General features: G+C 43.8%; 1 protein-coding gene across 1 annotated transcript; it reads right to left on the reverse strand.

Moving 5' to 3' along the window:
• Positions 1–2,243: 2,243 nt before the first annotated feature.
• rnf103 (ring finger protein 103) lies at positions 2,244–16,061 on the reverse strand. Its single transcript, XM_034092959.2, has 7 exons — positions 15,187–16,061; positions 14,787–14,932; positions 13,928–14,043; positions 12,479–12,901; positions 4,675–4,807; positions 4,129–4,215; positions 2,244–3,567 (listed from the first exon to the last, which is right to left on the reverse strand). The coding sequence occupies exons 1-7, from the start codon at positions 15,410–15,412 to the stop codon at positions 2,569–2,571; spliced, it is 2,130 nt and encodes a 709-aa protein (XP_033948850.1). The 5' UTR covers positions 15,413–16,061; the 3' UTR covers positions 2,244–2,568.
• Positions 16,062–17,066: the final 1,005 nt, after the last annotated feature.

Raw genomic sequence — 17,066 nt, forward strand, 5'->3', positions numbered from 1 at the left:
TGTGGAACATATCCGTCTCTGGATCTACTTTATTCGCCGGCTCTCAATGACTCTGCTGTTTGTAGGGTTATTAGAACTCTTCACTGAAACTGCTGCTGGAAACAAGGTCGATAAAAGCAGAGTTTAAATTAAAAGCAACAATCTAAAGAGGCTATAATTCTGACTGCATTTAGAAATAAGTCCCATCAGCACTGAGCAGTGTGTAGTTGGTTAGTGCTGGAGCAGCCCTCAGACTGCTCCTCAGTCACATGCAGAGGCCGCAGGTGGTGGGTGGAACCCACTCACGTCTAAAATGTATTATATTAAAAAGTGTCTTTTTTTAAAATACATGATATGTTTCAAAAACATTTCTGTGTTGACATGTCTGAGTGCTCTGGTGCAGACTCGACATGCAGACCCAACGGAGACAAAAGAGTAAACGGTGCATCAGACTTGCTTTGAGTCGGCACTGCATGGACTTAACCACTTCTAATGCGAAGTGAGGCCTTGAGGTTTAGTGCAAATCAGGTGGTTATTGGGCTGAATGTGATTTGGAGATGAGAACGTAAATGTTGGGCAGTCAGAATACAATGAATGATGACTGTTGTATTGGTTCCGAGTGATCAAACACAGATGTAGCATTGGATGTGATTGGATGAGATAGGGCAGACTTAAGGCGGAAACTATTAATAGGGTTAGGGCAGGAAACTTGTTTAAGCACATTCAAAATAAATACGTATACAGAAATGAAGATTCTGGGGAGTTGCCAGTATGGTGATGTCAATACCTTCAGAAATGTTAAACACATGGAAGTGTTTGCAGTCAGTCATAACACAGGATGTAGTTCGGACAATTGTCTTGTCCTGTTACTACAAAGTGTGCTTGCTTACTCTGGATAAAGAACCCATGTCATAGTTTCACTGTCTGCTAATAGCGGCCAGTATATGGCCTCCAGCATTAGGAGCTGATGTATGGCTTGATGACAACAGGATCCCACCACCTGTCTTTTTAACTTCTCTACTTTCCAGCCTGGACCCAGTGTCCCCATGTTTATATGTATTCATGGGGACAACATGTTGACAATAACAGTCTGCAATGTAATCGCTCGATAAGTGTCCGACAACATTATCGTAAGAGAAATACAATGTTTAGTTCTACGTTTTGCTTCTCTGGTCTGTTTGAGTCATGTGACTTGTTGCTAGAAGACACCGGCTGAAAGCTGTCAAGCCAAGGTTATCAGAAGTGTTGAAGTTCAAAGAGCTTAGCAAAGTGTTCATTTGAAATGTAATGGCAGAATATTTAGTCGATTTCCATAATGCAAAGGCAACACAAGAGTCAGAAAAAGACTTCTCCCGTAGCTTCTAGAGCAGGGGTGTCAAACTCAAGGCCCGGGGGCCACATTCGGCCCGCGACTTCATTTTATGTGGCCCCACAACTTGGCCACAAGAGCTTGCAAAGAATATAATATGTTTATTATACGGTTACAGAAGCACGTTGCCCATAAACTACATGTCCCACAATGCATCTCAAATCTGACTTTTCTCAGAATTTGCCTTTTTTTCTTCAAAATATGCATTTTTTCATAGAATTCCTTTTTCTCAGAATTAGATTTTTATTTCAAAATGTCATTTCTATTTATTTTTTCTCCAGAATGTGGCTTTTCTTTTTAAATCATTTTGGGACATACGCACTGAAAAGACTTGCAATTATTTGCCCTAGACTTCTGCTTTCAGACGTAGTTAATTATGAAGTTATTACCCTATCCGATGATAATCCAATGCAGAGGCAATGATGTAATATAATACATTATTTTATATATATGATATATTTATATATGTATTTTTATATAGTCTTAAAGTTACAACCGGCCCTTTGAGTGCAACCATAATGCCGATGTGGCCCGCGATGAAATTGAGTTTGACACCCCTGTTCTAGAGGGTCCTGTTCATGATGTAGTCAGGCTTTTATATTACGATCAGGCCTTTCCGTGGCAGGAGCAAGCATTCTTGGACGTAAATTGAGGTCGCGGAAAAGCCCTAAGCGATTCATTGGAGTTCGTTTAGCGACTGCAGGCACTCCCTCTCGATACTGAACCGATTTCAAAAATATTAGTCCTTATGACATGTGAAGAAAAGGTCCAGTTCAAAAATATCTAAGTAAGCCTTCCCAGTCCCAACGTTACCAAAAGCAACCTGTTCTAATATCAGACACAGTCTCAGCGAGCTCTGAGCCAATGAACAATGAGAGGAGAGAGGACACATGAAGAAAAACAAATGTCACCTTATTTTTCACCAAATATTTCAAAATCGATCAATTTTACTGTTGACTAATGGGGGCTTCACAAATGATTTACACAATGGCATTTTTGATAAATAATGAGGTTATAATGATTAAGTGGGTAAAGTAAACGGCTGAAATCTCTTTTTGGTTCATAGAATGACATCCTTCCCCTGCAATAGAGCCTTCAAAACTAGGAACACACATTTATATATTACGATATAAGATATTACCATAGCCAAAATGTAAGACAATATCTAGGCTGATCAATTTAACATCGACACGCAGCCCTAACGAAGTAAGACGCATGCATCAGTCCTGCAGGGGGTTTCCCGTGGAGCTTCTGATTGCAGCCCCCTGCAGCTTCTTCTTGTAGCTGGGCCAGCGACACACCGGGCAGCAGTGTCTGCCGGAGGCCAGCCACACCACGATGCAGTGCTGGTGGAACACGTGGCCGCAGGGCAGGGCCATGAGCAGCTCCTCACTCGCAAAGTTCTCCAGACACACCACACACTCCAGACACTGCAGGACGTCACGGGGCCACACCGACCAATCACAGTGCTGATAGTTGGAGATGTCTTCGGATGCCAGGTGGCCGTCCTCCACCGTCCTGTCGGCTAATGGTGAGCTTCTGTTCCCATGACGACAGCAGAGTGGTGATGCAGCAGCACACTCACAGCTACTGCTGGGGCCTGTGTTTGTGTGCACACACACACGTGTACCGCTGTCCTGACTGCTCAATGAGCTCTCGTGTTTCTTGTTTGGAGATCTGATGGGAACTGCATCCAACTGCTTCACGCTCTCCGTGTCTGAATGTGAACTATCCGTCTCTTCATCCAGCTTTACACCCCCCCCCTCTCCGCTGTCCGGACCAGCAGCTCTGAACCTCCAGGTTGGCAGGGTGTCAATATACTCCATGTTTACTAATGGGCGCAGCCAGAGGTCAGGGAAAGCCAAACGCTCTAATAAAAAGTTGGGGTCGACCTCCCAGTCCGAGTAGTCAGATGGGACCTGCTGCAGCGCTGCGATTGGGTGGAGCAGATAGGAAGTGTACCAGTCCCACAGATTGGACAGCCACTCCAGGTTTGTGGTGCTGTCCTCTTGGCTCCTCACGCCACAGCGGCGTTTCTTTTCAAAGTAGTCGACGAGCAGGCCGTGAGCCAGGTAGGTGGCCAGGAAGAGGGCTGGGTGGGAGGAGTAGAAGGTCCAGTCAGCTCTCACCAGGCTGGCCAGGGTGGTGGTGTCAGCATACCGGAGCAGCTTCAGACTGTAGCCGTACAGAGAGTCCAGGTAGGGCAGCTGGAGGAGAGCCTGAAGGAGGGACCAATCACTGATTAGTGATCAATTCAACTGAAGTTCAGTCAATAGTGAGGCTGGTATAATCCGCTGACCAAAGGAAAAGATAGAGCCCACTGAAATCAGGACAATCCACTAAGCCATGGTTCATATCAACAGACACACCTGGTGAATAGCAAAGTCAAATGCTTTTTGAGTGATTTTTAAAAGTCAAAAGTAGCTCCAATCTTTTTTTACTGATACCCCTGACTCAATTGGCTTTTGTTGGAAGCGAGGGGTTCACATACTTTTCCCAAACTACACTGAATGTTTGAATAAACTATTCAATAAAGACAAGAACAAAACAATCAATTGTGTGCCATTAGTTCAAATGGATTGTGTCTATAATTGTGACTAAGATGAAGATCAGATCATGTATTGACCAATGAATGCATAACACCAGGACATTCCAAAGGGCTCTCGTACTTTCTCTTGCACTGTGCTCATTCACAAAAGGATCTTGCCCATGGACACATTAAAGCCCCTCTGTCTCCAGAGCAACAGAATGTATCAACTGAAGTATCAATGATTTCCTACCAGAACAGGAAGCCAGGACCCCAGCAGTATAGAGTTGTATGTTCCAAGTGTTCGGATCAGAACTACAAATCGTTTCACGGTTGCTCCCTGTCCATGAAAATGAAAACATGTTAAAAGTGAACTGGACAAAAATACAGAACTAACTGGACCTTTCCTCTCTGTCCAACACTCTGCCTAAGGTGTCTCTTACATTGTGAAATAACTATCCAGAAGATTGAAATACAAAGCAGTAAAAACTGCATAAACTATATACATGTTGACTAGTGTTAGGTAGTTTCATTTGCAAAAGTGCACCATATTTTCAAAGCTGATCATGTCAAATAGAAAGTAGGTCAAGTGGCTCCTGTAGCTCTGCAGCTGATCTCTGCACCCGGAGTGGGGGACTGGTCTACAGCATGGGAAGGTGAATGCAGAGGAATGACGCAGAAAAGGCCAAAGGCACATGTGCTTTTTTCACTCGCCCTTAAGTTATTTTGGTATTCATAAATACGCTAGTAATCTGTGTCTTTTGGAAAGAGACGTTGCTTGAGTAAACAAACAAGTGACCTGTGTAATGAAGAGGTCCATCCAGGCCAGCAGGTTAATCAGGACCAGACTGAGGACAAACAGATCGTTGACCTCCGGCTGGACGCCGCGCAGGAACGTATCCATAGCAGCCAGGGACAGGAACTCCCCGATACTGAAGAGAGGAGGGGAGGAGAGAAGGAAAGGCAAGTTGATTTATATAGCACCTTTCAACACAAGGAAATTCAAAGTGCGTGACAACAATGAAAGACATTAAGAAAATGGCATTTAAAAACAGTCATTAAAAAGCAAAGATAATAAAATAAACATTAAAAGAAAAAATACGTGGATAAAAGTTACAGTGCAGTTTAAGATGTGAATAGTTCAATTAAAAGCAGCGGCAAAAAGAAAAGTCTTCAGCCTGGATTTAAAAGTAGTCAGAGTTGCAGCGGACCTGCAGGTTTCTGGGAGTTTGTTCCAGATGTTTGGAGCATAATAACTGAACGCTGCTTCTCCATGTTTAGTTCTGACTCTGGGGACAGGAAGCTGACCAGTCCCTGAAGACCTGAGAGTTCTGGATGGTTCATCATTTAGCAGGAGGTCAGACATGTATTTTGGGTCTAAACCATTCAAAGCTTTATAAACCAGCAGCAGTATTTAGAAATCTATTCTTTGACACACAGGAAGCCAGTGTAAAGACTCCAGAACTGGACTGATCCACTTTCTTAGTGTTAGTGAGGAACCAGTGTAAAGACTCCAGAACTGGACTGATCCACTTTCTTAGTGTTAGTGAGGAACCAGTGTAAAGACTCCAGAACTGGACTGATCCACTTTCTTAGTGTTAGAGAGGAACCAGTGTAAAGACTCCAGAACTGGACTGATCCACTTTCTTAGTGTTAGTGAGGAACCAGTGTAAAGACTTCAGAACTGGACTGATCCACTTTCTTAGTGTTAGTGAGGAACCAGTGTAAAGACTTCAGAACTGGACTGATCCACTTTCTTAGTGTTAGAGAGGAACCAGTGTAAAGACTTCAGAACTGGACTGATCCACTTTCTTAGTGTTAGAGAGGAACCAGTGTAAAGACTTCAGAACTGGACTGATCCACTTTCTTAGTGTTTGTGAGGAACCAGTGTAAAGACTCCAGAACTGGACTGATCCACTTTCTTAGTGTTAGTGAGGAACCAGTGTAAAGACTTCAGAACTGGAGTGATCCACTTTCTTAGTGTTAGAGAGGAACCAGTGTAAAGACTTCAGAACTGGACTGATCCACTTTCTTAGTGTTAGTGAGGAGCAGGGGAAAGACTTAAGAACTGGACTGATCCACTTTCTTAGTGTTAGTGAGGAACCAGTGGAAAGACTTCAGAACTGGACTGATCCACTTTCTTAGTGTTAGTGAGGAACCAGTGTAAAGACTTCAGAACTGGACTGATCCACTTTCTTAGTGTTAGAGAGGAACCAGTGTAAAGACTTCAGAACTGGACTGATCCACTTTCTTAGTGTTAGAGAGGAACCAGTGTAAAGACTTCAGAACTGGACTGATCCACTTTCTTAGTGTTTGTGAGGAACCAGTGTAAAGACTCCAGAACTGGACTGATCCACTTTCTTAGTGTTAGTGAGGAACCAGTGGAAAGACTTCAGAACTGGACTGATCCACTTTCTTAGTGTTAGTGATGAACCAGTGTAAAGACTTCAGAACTGGACTGATCCACTTTCTTAGTGTTAGTGAGGAACCAGTGTAAAGACTTCAGAACTGGACTGATCCACTTTCTTAGTGTTAGAGAGGAACCAGTGTAAAGACTTCAGAACTGGACTGATCCACTTTCTTAGTGTTAGTGAGGAACCAGTGTAAAGACTTCAGAACTGGACTGATCCACTTTCTTAGTGTTAGAGAGGAACCAGTGTAAAGACTTCAGAACTGGACTGATCCACTTTCTGAGTGTTAGTGAGGAACCAGTGTAAAGACTTCAGAACTGGACTGATCCACTTTCTTAGTGTTAGTGAGGAACCAGTGGAAAGACTTCAGAACTGGACTGATCCACTTTCTTAGTGTTAGTGAGGAACCAGTGGAAAGACTTCAGAACTGGACTGATCCACTTTCTTAGTGTTAGTGAGGAACCAGTGGAAAGAATTCAGAACTGGACTGATCCACTTTCTTAGTGTTGGTGAGGAACCAGTGGAAAGACTTCAGAACTGGACTGATCCACTTTCTTAGTGTTAGTGAGGAACCAGTGGAAAGACTTCAGAACTGGACTGATCCACTTTCTTAGTGTTGGTGAGGAACCAGTGGAAAGACTTCAGAACTGGACTGATCCACTTTCTTAGTGTTAGTGAGGAACCAGTGGAAAGACTTCAGAACTGGACTGATCCACTTTATTAGTGTTAGTGAGGAACCAGTGTAAAGACTTCAGAACTGGACTGATCCACTTTCTTAGTGTTAGTGAGGAACCAGTGTAAAGACTTCAGAACTGGACTGATCCACTTTCTTAGTGTTAGAGAGGAACCAGTGTAAAGACTTCAGAACTGGACTGATCCACTTTCTTAGTGTTAGTGAGGAACCAGTGTAAAGACTTCAGAACTGGACTGATCCACTTTCTTAGTGTTAGTGAGGAACCAGTGTAAAGACTTCAGAACTGGACTGATCCACTTTCTTAGTGTTGGTGAGGAACCAGTGGAAAGACTTCAGAACTGGACTGATCCACTTTCTGAGTGTTAGTGAGGAACCAGTGTAAAGACTTCAGAACTGGACTGATCCACTTTCTTAGTGTTAGTGAGGAACCAGTGTAAAGACTTCAGAACTGGACTGATCCACTTTCTTAGTGTTGGTGAGGAACCAGTGGAAAGACTTCAGAACTGGACTGATCCACTTTCTTAGTGTTAGTGAAGAACCAGTGGAAAGACTTCAGAACTGGACTGATCCACTTTCTTAGTGTTAGTGAGGAACGAGTGGAAAGACTTCAGAACTGGACTGATCCACTTTCTTAGTGTTAGTGAGGAACCAGTGGAAAGAATTCAGAACTGGACTGATCCACTTTCTTAGTGTTGGTGAGGAACCAGTGGAAAGACTTCAGAACTGGACTGATCCACTTTCTTAGTGTTAGTGAGGAACCAGTGGAAAGACTCCAGAACTGGACTGATCCACTTTCTTAGTGTTAGTGAGGAACCAGTGGAAAGACTTCAGAACTGGACTGATCCACTTTCTTAGTGTTAGTGATGAACCAGTGTAAAGACTTCAGAACTGGACTGATCCACTTTCTTAGTGTTAGTGAGGAACCAGTGGAAAGACTTCAGAACTGGACTGATCCACTTTCTTAGTGTTAGTGAGGAACCAGTGGAAAGACTTCAGAACTGGACTGATCCACTTTCTTAGTGTTAGTGAGGAACCAGTGGAAAGAATTCAGAACTGGACTGATCCACTTTCTTAGTGTTGGTGAGGAACCAGTGGAAAGACTTCAGAACTGGACTGATCCACTTTCTTAGTGTTAGTGAGGAACCAGTGGAAAGACTTCAGAACTGGACTGATCCACTTTCTTAGTGTTGGTGAAGAACCAGTGGAAAGACTTCAGAACTGGACTGATCCACTTTCTTAGTGTTAGTGAGGAACCAGTGGAAAGACTTCAGAACTGGACTGATCCACTTTATTAGTGTTAGTGAGGAACCAGTGTAAAGACTTCAGAACTGGACTGATCCACTTTCTTAGTGTTAGTGAGGAACCAGTGTAAAGACTTCAGAACTGGACTGATCCACTTTCTTAGTGTTAGAGAGGAACCAGTGTAAAGACTTCAGAACTGGACTGATCCACTTTCTTAGTGTTAGTGAGGAACCAGTGTAAAGACTTCAGAACTGGACTGATCCACTTTCTTAGTGTTAGTGAGGAACCAGTGTAAAGACTTCAGAACTGGACTGATCCACTTTCTTAGTGTTGGTGAGGAACCAGTGGAAAGACTTCAGAACTGGACTGATCCACTTTCTGAGTGTTAGTGAGGAACCAGTGTAAAGACTTCAGAACTGGACTGATCCACTTTCTTAGTGTTAGTGAGGAACCAGTGTAAAGACTTCAGAACTGGACTGATCCACTTTCTTAGTGTTGGTGAGGAACCAGTGGAAAGACTTCAGAACTGGACTGATCCACTTTCTTAGTGTTAGTGAAGAACCAGTGGAAAGACTTCAGAACTGGACTGATCCACTCTCTTAGTGTTAGTGATGAACCAGTGTAAAGACTTCAGAACTGGACTGATCCACTTTCTTAGTGTTAGTGAGGAACCAGTGTAAAGACTTCAGAACTGGACTGATCCACTTTCTTAGTGTTAGAGAGGAACCAGTGTAAAGACTTCAGAACTGGACTGATCCACTTTCTTAGTGTTAGTGAGGAACCAGTGTAAAGACTTCAGAACTGGACTGATCCACTTTCTTAGTGTTAGAGAGGAACCAGTGTAAAGACTTCATAACTGGACTGATCCACTTTCTTAGTGTTAGTGAGGAACCAGTGGAAAGACTTCAGAACTGGACTGATCCACTTTCTTAGTGTTAGTGAGGAACCAGTGGAAAGACTTCAGAACTGGACTGATCCACTTTCTTAGTGTTAGTGAGGAACCAGTGGAAAGAATTCAGAACTGGACTGATCCACTTTCTTAGTGTTGGTGAGGAACCAGTGGAAAGACTTCAGAACTGGACTGATCCACTTTCTTAGTGTTAGTGAGGAACCAGTGGAAAGACTTCAGAACTGGACTGATCCACTTTCTTAGTGTTGGTGAGGAACCAGTGGAAAGACTTCAGAACTGGACTGATCCACTTTCTTAGTGTTAGTGAGGAACCAGTGGAAAGACTTCAGAACTGGACTGATCCACTTTCTTAGTGTTAGTGAGGAACCAGTGTAAAGACTTCAGAACTGGACTGATCCACTTTCTTAGTGTTAGTGAGGAACCAGTGTAAAGACTTCAGAACTGGACTGATCCACTTTCTTAGTGTTAGAGAGGAACCAGTGTAAAGACTTCAGAACTGGACTGATCCACTTTCTTAGTGTTAGTGAGGAACCAGTGTAAAGACTTCAGAACTGGACTGATCCACTTTCTTAGTGTTAGTGAGGAACCAGTGTAAAGACTTCAGAACTGGACTGATCCACTTTCTTAGTGTTGGTGAGGAACCAGTGGAAAGACTTCAGAAATGGACTGATCCACTTTCTGAGTGTTAGTGAGGAACCAGTGTAAAGACTTCAGAACTGGACTGATCCACTTTCTTAGTGTTAGTGAGGAACCAGTGTAAAGACTTCAGAACTGGACTGATCCACTTTCTTAGTGTTGGTGAGGAACCAGTGGAAAGACTTCAGAACTGGACTGATCCACTTTCTTAGTGTTAGTGAAGAACCAGTGGAAAGACTTCAGAACTGGACTGATCCACTTTCTTAGTGTTAGTGAGGAACGAGTGTAAAGACTTCAGAACTGGACTGATCCACTTTCTTAGTGTTAGTGAGGAACCAGTGGAAAGAATTCAGAACTGGACTGATCCACTTTCTTAGTGTTGGTGAGGAACCAGTGGAAAGACTTCAGAACTGGACTGATCCACTTTCTTAGTGTTAGTGAGGAACCAGTGGAAAGACTTCAGAACTGGACTGATCCACTTTCTTAGTGTTAGTGAGGAACCAGTGGAAAGACTTCAGAACTGGACTGATCCACTTTCTTAGTGTTAGTGAAGAACCAGTGGAAAGACTTCAGAACTGGACTGATCCACTTTCTTAGTGTTAGTGAGGAACGAGTGTAAAGACTTCAGAACTGGACTGATCCACTTTCTTAGTGTTAGTGAGGAACCAGTGGAAAGAATTCAGAACTGGACTGATCCACTTTCTTAGTGTTGGTGAGGAACCAGTGGAAAGACTTCAGAACTGGACTGATCCACTTTCTTAGTGTTAGTGAGGAACCAGTGGAAAGACTTCAGAACTGGACTGATCCACTTTCTTAGTGTTAGTGAGGAACCAGTGGAAAGACTTCAGAACTGGACTGATCCACTTTCTTAGTGTTAGAGAGGAACCAGTGTAAAGACTTCAGAACTGGACTGATCCACTTTCTGAGTGTTAGAGAGGAACCAGTGTAAAGACTTCAGAACTGGACTGATCCACTTTCTTAGTGTTAGTGAGGAACCAGTGTAAAGACTTCAGAACTGGACTGATCCACTTTCTGAGTGTTAGAGAGGAACCAGTGTAAAGACTTCAGAACTGGACTGATCCACTTTCTTAGTGTTAGTGAGGACTCGAGCAGCAGCGTTCTGAATCAGCTGCAGCTTCCTAATAGATGTTTTAGTGAGACCTGTGAAGACACCATTACAGTAGTCCAGTCTACTGAAGATAAAAGCATGGACAAGATTTTCCAAATCCTGCTGTGACATTAGTCTTTTAATCCTAGATATGTTCTTTAGGTGATAGTAGGCTGATTTAGTAACTGTTTTAATGTGACTGTTGAAACTCAGGTCAGAGTCCATGACTACACCTAGATTTATTTTCTGTTGTTTTTTGAACATTGCAGACTGAAGCTCAGCGCTAACTTTTATACGTTCTGCCTTGGCTCCAAAAATTATTACCAGACCATTGAAGAAAAGATGAAGAAGAGTGAAGAAGAGTAAAGAAGAGGTGGAGACAAAGAGCAGAAAAGGAAGGAAGAGGTGTGAAGAAGACAAAAACATACTTTATTAATCTCCAACAGGGAAATTACTTTTTTTTTTAATTCTGGTGTTTACACACATGCAGGATAGGGGAGGTGGCAGAGTGAAAGGGCAGCTAGCTCGCCAGAGCAGGTGGGGGGCCTTGCTCAAGGGAACCTCGGCAAGGCCCAGGAGGTGAACTGGAACCTCTCTAGCTACCAGTCCACACTCCGTAGAGGAGACGTTAAGGAGAGGAATGAAGGAGAGGAGGAATGAAGGAGAGGAGGAGTGGAGAAGTGAAGGAGAGGAGGAGTGAAGGAGGGGAGAAGTGGAGAAGTGAAGGAGAGGAGGAGTGAAGGAGGGGAGAAGTGGAGAATGGAGAAGTGAAGGAGAGGAGAAGTGGAGAAGTGAAGGAGAGGAGGAGTGAAGGAGGGGAGAAGTTAAGGAGAGGAGGAGTGAAGGAGGGGAGAAGTGGAGAAGTGAAGGAGAGGAGGTCTGAAGGAGGGGAGGAATGGAGAAGTGAAGGAGAGGAGGAGTGAAGGAGGGGAGAAGTGGAGAATGGAGAAGTGAAGGAGAGGAGAAGTGGAGAAGTGAAGGAGGGGAGAAGTGGAGAAGTGAAGGAGAGGAGGAGGGAGAAGTGGAGGAGAGGAGGAGTGAAGGAGGGGAGGAATGAAGGAGGGGAGAAGACAAAAAGAGGAAGAGTGAAGGAGAAATGGAGAGGAGTGGAACAATTGTATGCATTTAATTCTGGTGTTTACACACATGCAGGATAGGGGAGGTGTCAGATTGAAGGGGCAGCCAGCTCGCCGGAGTAGGAGGGGGTGGGGGGGGCCTTGCTCAAGGGCACCTCGGCAGGGCCCAGGAGGTGAACTGTCAGCTCTCTAGCTACCAGTCCACACTCCGTAGAGGAGACGTTAAGGAGAGGAATGAAGGAGAGGAGGAGTGAAGGGGAGGAGGAGTGAAGGGGTGGAGGAGTGAAGGGGTGGAGGAGTAGAGTGAGTGAAGGAGGGGAGGAGTGAAGGAGGAGAGGAGTGAAGGAGAGGAGGAGTGAAGGAGAGAAGGGGTGGAGGAGTGGAGTGAGTGAAGGAGGGGAGGAGTGAAGGAGGAGAGGAGAAGACAAAAAGAGGAAGAGTGAAGGAGAAATGGAGAGGAGTGGAACAAATTATATTTCTTTTTATGTACAATAACTTATTATGATTTAAAATGTTTAATCTGCACCTGCTGCCATAGCGATAGATGCCCTCAGGCATCTTGAGAATGTAGGCGGGGCTCTGTGTCACATCTATCTCCGATAGGCTGCTGTGGTTTTCCCAGTGATGTACGTCCACGAAAACAAACTCGATCCTTCCAGTAAACTTGACGGACAGCGCAGAGAAGAAGGCGGGGGGCTGGGGCAGGCAGGCGAACAGGAACATCTTCACCGGGTGGGCGGGGTCAGAGCGCCACTCCTCCACCAGCTGCTCAGACTGATGCAGTGTTTTGATTCGATGAGCCACATGTGAGGTCATCCAGCGGAAGATGTGTTCAGGTTCAATGCGACGGCCATTGTATTCTTTAAGCATGACTTTACCCTTTGATGCTGAAGTCTGAGGAACGGACATGATGAGAGTGGAGCGCTGCCAGCCACGCTTGATACAGGACCTGGTGACGGAGCAGAGAGGCACCATGTCAGTATACAATCATACACCTACTCTCCTACAGACAGGAAGACAACGTGTGGAAGCTGACAACTGCTGGACGGTTCCCATCAATGGTCCTGTTCATCACTTGGTTCACAACATGGCAGGTTGCCGACCCAAAACAAAAAGAAGAAATGTCGGGCTTTTTCATTTATTATTTCTGTTGCACAGTGGATGGTCTTTCTAATGCAACAACTCTTACAGTGTGAGTATGTGACACTGTGACACTGAAATAGATGTGAATGAGGAAAAGACAGAGTGTGGGAATTAAGTCTTCATTCATTACAAACTGGCCTATTTTTGGTCAGCTACTTTGTATTCTATTTATATACACATATGGGGAGGAGTCAATCAGCAATCAGATAAATGGAGTGGAGTAAATAAATACATTATTTACGTTCCAATTACAGTAAAAAAAGTAAAATATAAGTTTCTCAAAACTCTAGTTAAGCCGCCATCCACGGCGCCATCTTAGTTGTATGTTCGCACCAGCAGATACCAAAGCAAATTCCTTGCATGTGTTAACGTACCTGGCAATAAACTTGGTTCTGATTCTGAGCCCTTAAATATTTGAGTAGCTGTCCACGATGAATTCACGACGATGCCGTAGCATCCCCTATAGCTGAAAAGGTCCTAAGTTTGGCAGACCTATAGTCAATACAAAATCAAATGGCATCAACCCACAATGGAATTACATACAGGGTTTATGGTCGGACTAAAATGTGCCTTATTTTTTCAGTGATGGCGATAGTATCTTCTACTTAATACTGAACTTGTGGCATTTGAATTTTGTCTATAGCTCAAATATCTCATTAGCTAGTTTTTCTACAAAAAGAAAACCTTCAGAGGTAGAGAAAGATGAACATTAAAACATCTCAAACAAATAAGAAGAAATGTCATTGTCTTACTAACACAATTGCTCCACATGCTTCTGCCAGATGAGCATTATGTGTCATTATGTGAGTTTGAAGTAGGCCCTGCATCCCACCTGTAGTCATTAGAGCAGTTGAAGGTTCCAGTTCTGATCCCAAACTGAGACACTTTCTGCACCATCTTCCCCCAGTTAGACTGACTGAGCAGGGCCTCCCGGTCCTTGGCAATGACCTGCAGGGTCACGGGACAGGACAGGGTCACACAGCTAATACCAAACAATGTTCTACTTCCTGCAACCATGAATGACAGAAGTGGTTTAACACCACGAGGTGCAGAAAGTAGACTGTAGACACATAGCAGTTAAATGTTCTGCCCGACTCATGAATGGATCTGAAGTTCGTCATACATTCTTTGCCACGGAATGAAATGATTACATTACTGCCTTAACTGTTGTCTGATAGAGTATAAGAGTATACAACAGTTAGTGAAATGAAGGGTGTTCACTTTCTTGGATCTGAGCTCCTGATACTACCATGTGATTCTTATCAGCTTACATCGTCTGGGAGAGAGAAAGATATGATCATATCACTGCAATAAACAGAGTAACAGAGACGTTTAGGCTGCTCTGTGACCGCATTAAGCTACTCGCCCTGTAGCAGTAACAACACAGAATTATACAGAGCGCATTCTCTCTGGGGGGGGGGTGTCCCGGAGGAAGGTGGCTAGTGGCTCTCGAGCTTTGCAGCACTTTGCCCTCTCTGCACAATGTGAAATGTCCACAGTGCATCAAGGCTCTGTGGAGATATTGCAAACACCCGACCCATCTTCAAACCAGGGATGGCAATTTAAAGGAAAAATAATATTTCATAATCATTATTGAAGACTATTTAATCTCCACTCATCTAGTAATATAATAATATGTGTACCTAGATGCGTACAATACATTCATATCTCCTACTATTGAGTGTTATTACCTGCACCAGCCATATCCCATCTTTAGTGTCCTCCACTAACTCATAGAAGTGCATCTCTCCACTGAAGATGGTGCTGCCGTCTCCTGCCTCCGTCTGCTCCTTCTCCTTCTTCATGGCTGAGTACAGCTCTCCATGCGTCAGCTCTCCTGTGGGACCAGAGTTACAAAGAGTTAGACTTATACACGCAGATCCTAAAGTGAAACATGTTTCTGAATGTTTTAGTCTCATATGTGTAAAGTCAGTACAGAAGAATGGTTTTTGTTAAGAAGTGCTCCTTTTAGAGGTTATTTTTACAGTAAAATCATTTACTAAAGCATTTTCCAAAATGTCTCAACATAAAATATGTTGAGTGTAGGTTGGGCCAGTATACACTGTAGGATCATTATGACTGTATGATTACCTGATTTCTCTACCAGCTCGCTGACATCCTTCTTCTCGGCCAGGCCGGAGTAAGGCAGTCCCCTGCTCTCCAGGATGGTCTTCAGCTTCTTGTAGCTGAGGCTCACGGGGTCCACCAGGTGGGTGGAGAACATCCCAGTCTCATACCAGACCACTGCCTCAAAGAGCCTCGCTAGCATAAACAACACCATAAAATACAGGAGCAAGAAGAACAGCTTTATCCACATCTTGTAGCTGTCCGGGAGCGCTGCTGAAAGTCACTGTCATAGGCTTCCGACAACCAGAACAGACATTAGCTCAACATGGAGGAGTGTAGGCCGGTCGCACTGTCCTCACCGTCCGGCTGAGAGGGGCTAACCCTGACCGTCCACTGCCTTCACCACTTGTTTACATGAATGGTGACAGCTAGCTGGTTAGCTTAGCATCGTAGGTAGGCCTCGACACTGAGCAGTCTGTCAAACAAAACAAACAGTGTCCGCTGCACACGCGGCACTTTCCCACGGCCTGTCAGTAGCGCGTGACCCGTAGCTGCTGTGCTTGCGGATTTTCGTTCAGAAAGTGACAGTAATGACCGAACTGTTTACTGCTGCGATCAGCTGGTGCATATAGCAGCCACGTCACATCCGGTTCCACAGCTATACAGCTATAAACCATAAACAAGCAACAACATCGAAATTAATTAAATGTCAACAATGCGGTTCTAAATCTGGGTTCCACTTCAAAGTCACCGCACACGTGTTCAGTCAAATGTGATAACAGCGTTAACCTCAGCACGTGCTCTATATGTTCAACTCCAATGGAGCAATACTGCTCAGATATTTGACTCAGAATGATATAGCCTGCCCCATTACATCACCGGACTACATCTATTGCATTCATGTGTTCAGCATCTAACGTTGCTGCTGGAATGGAGGAGCCCATTTTAAATACTTAAAATACAGCTGTAGCTTAACTTATGTTAATGCAGTGGGTTGCAATGATTCTTAAACATGTAGGCCTATAAAGGAACTAGTAACTAAAGCTGGTAATTAAATGTAGTGGTGGAAAAAGTACAATATCTGGCACATAGACGGAGGGGGAACAGAGAGAGCTGAGTAACAAGACTGAAATATTATTAATAGCTGATTAAAAATAATGAGCTGCCTATCTTCCATTTCAGCTCTTCATATTAGGCAACAGCTGTCCTGAGATCAGTCAGATGACCTAATAATAACTACTTTACGTCAGGGGGGTCCAAACTAAGGCTGTGGGGCCAACTGTGGCCCGTGGACCCTTTTGAATTGGCCCCCAGCTAATTGAAGAAGTATAGGCTAATGGAATATGGCCCACACATGAAACTCAGAATTAATGTATCAATAGGCCTAATTTGTCAAATAAATCCAGTGCAGATACCCCTGTAACGGGTCTTTGAGCACCTGAAAAAGCGTTCAAAATCAAATGTATTATCATGACTAAATCCAGTCCATTAAGGTTGAAAACATTTTTCTAACAAATCTTAGTTGATCAAAAAAGCCCAATAACTTATTTCCATAACTTGAAATAGACCATATTTCCCCTTTTTATAAGCAATCTGAGGCTGTAAGGAATGAGCTGCAACACCTTGTTACACAATAAAGTAAGCCCTCTGGAGAGCTGTGAAGGAGGCTGTTTTCTTAAAGCATATTCTAGTATCAAACATCATTTACCTACATTTCATTGATTTTGCTAACTTATAACTTAACTTATGAGGCAGTATACCTCACCTCTAGTGAGGGGCCCAGCCCTCAGTATGTGTTTCTGTATGTGGCCCTCAGTGGAAACAGTTTGCACACCCCTGCCTTATAATGTACGGGTTATGTGCACATACCCCACACAGTCATGTTACTTTTACAAAACACAAGC

The sequence above is a fragment of the Pseudochaenichthys georgianus genome, chromosome 10, assembly GCF_902827115.2.
Source record: "Pseudochaenichthys georgianus chromosome 10, fPseGeo1.2, whole genome shotgun sequence".
NCBI lineage: Eukaryota > Metazoa > Chordata > Actinopteri > Perciformes > Channichthyidae > Pseudochaenichthys > Pseudochaenichthys georgianus.

Bases quoted from the DNA above. Each gene is read 5' to 3' on its own strand.
- rnf103 (XM_034092959.2), bottom strand. From the start codon at position 15,412: ATGTGGATAAAGCTGTTCTTCTTGCTCCTGTATTTTATGGTGTTGTTT. The intron at 14,933-15,186 runs GTAATCATACAG...CTGGTCCCACAG, and splicing joins CGAGCTGGTAGAGAAATCAG to GAGAGCTGACGCATGGAGAG. The intron at 14,044-14,786 runs GTAATAACACTC...GTGACCCTGCAG, and splicing joins ATGGGATATGGCTGGTGCAG to GTCATTGCCAAGGACCGGGA.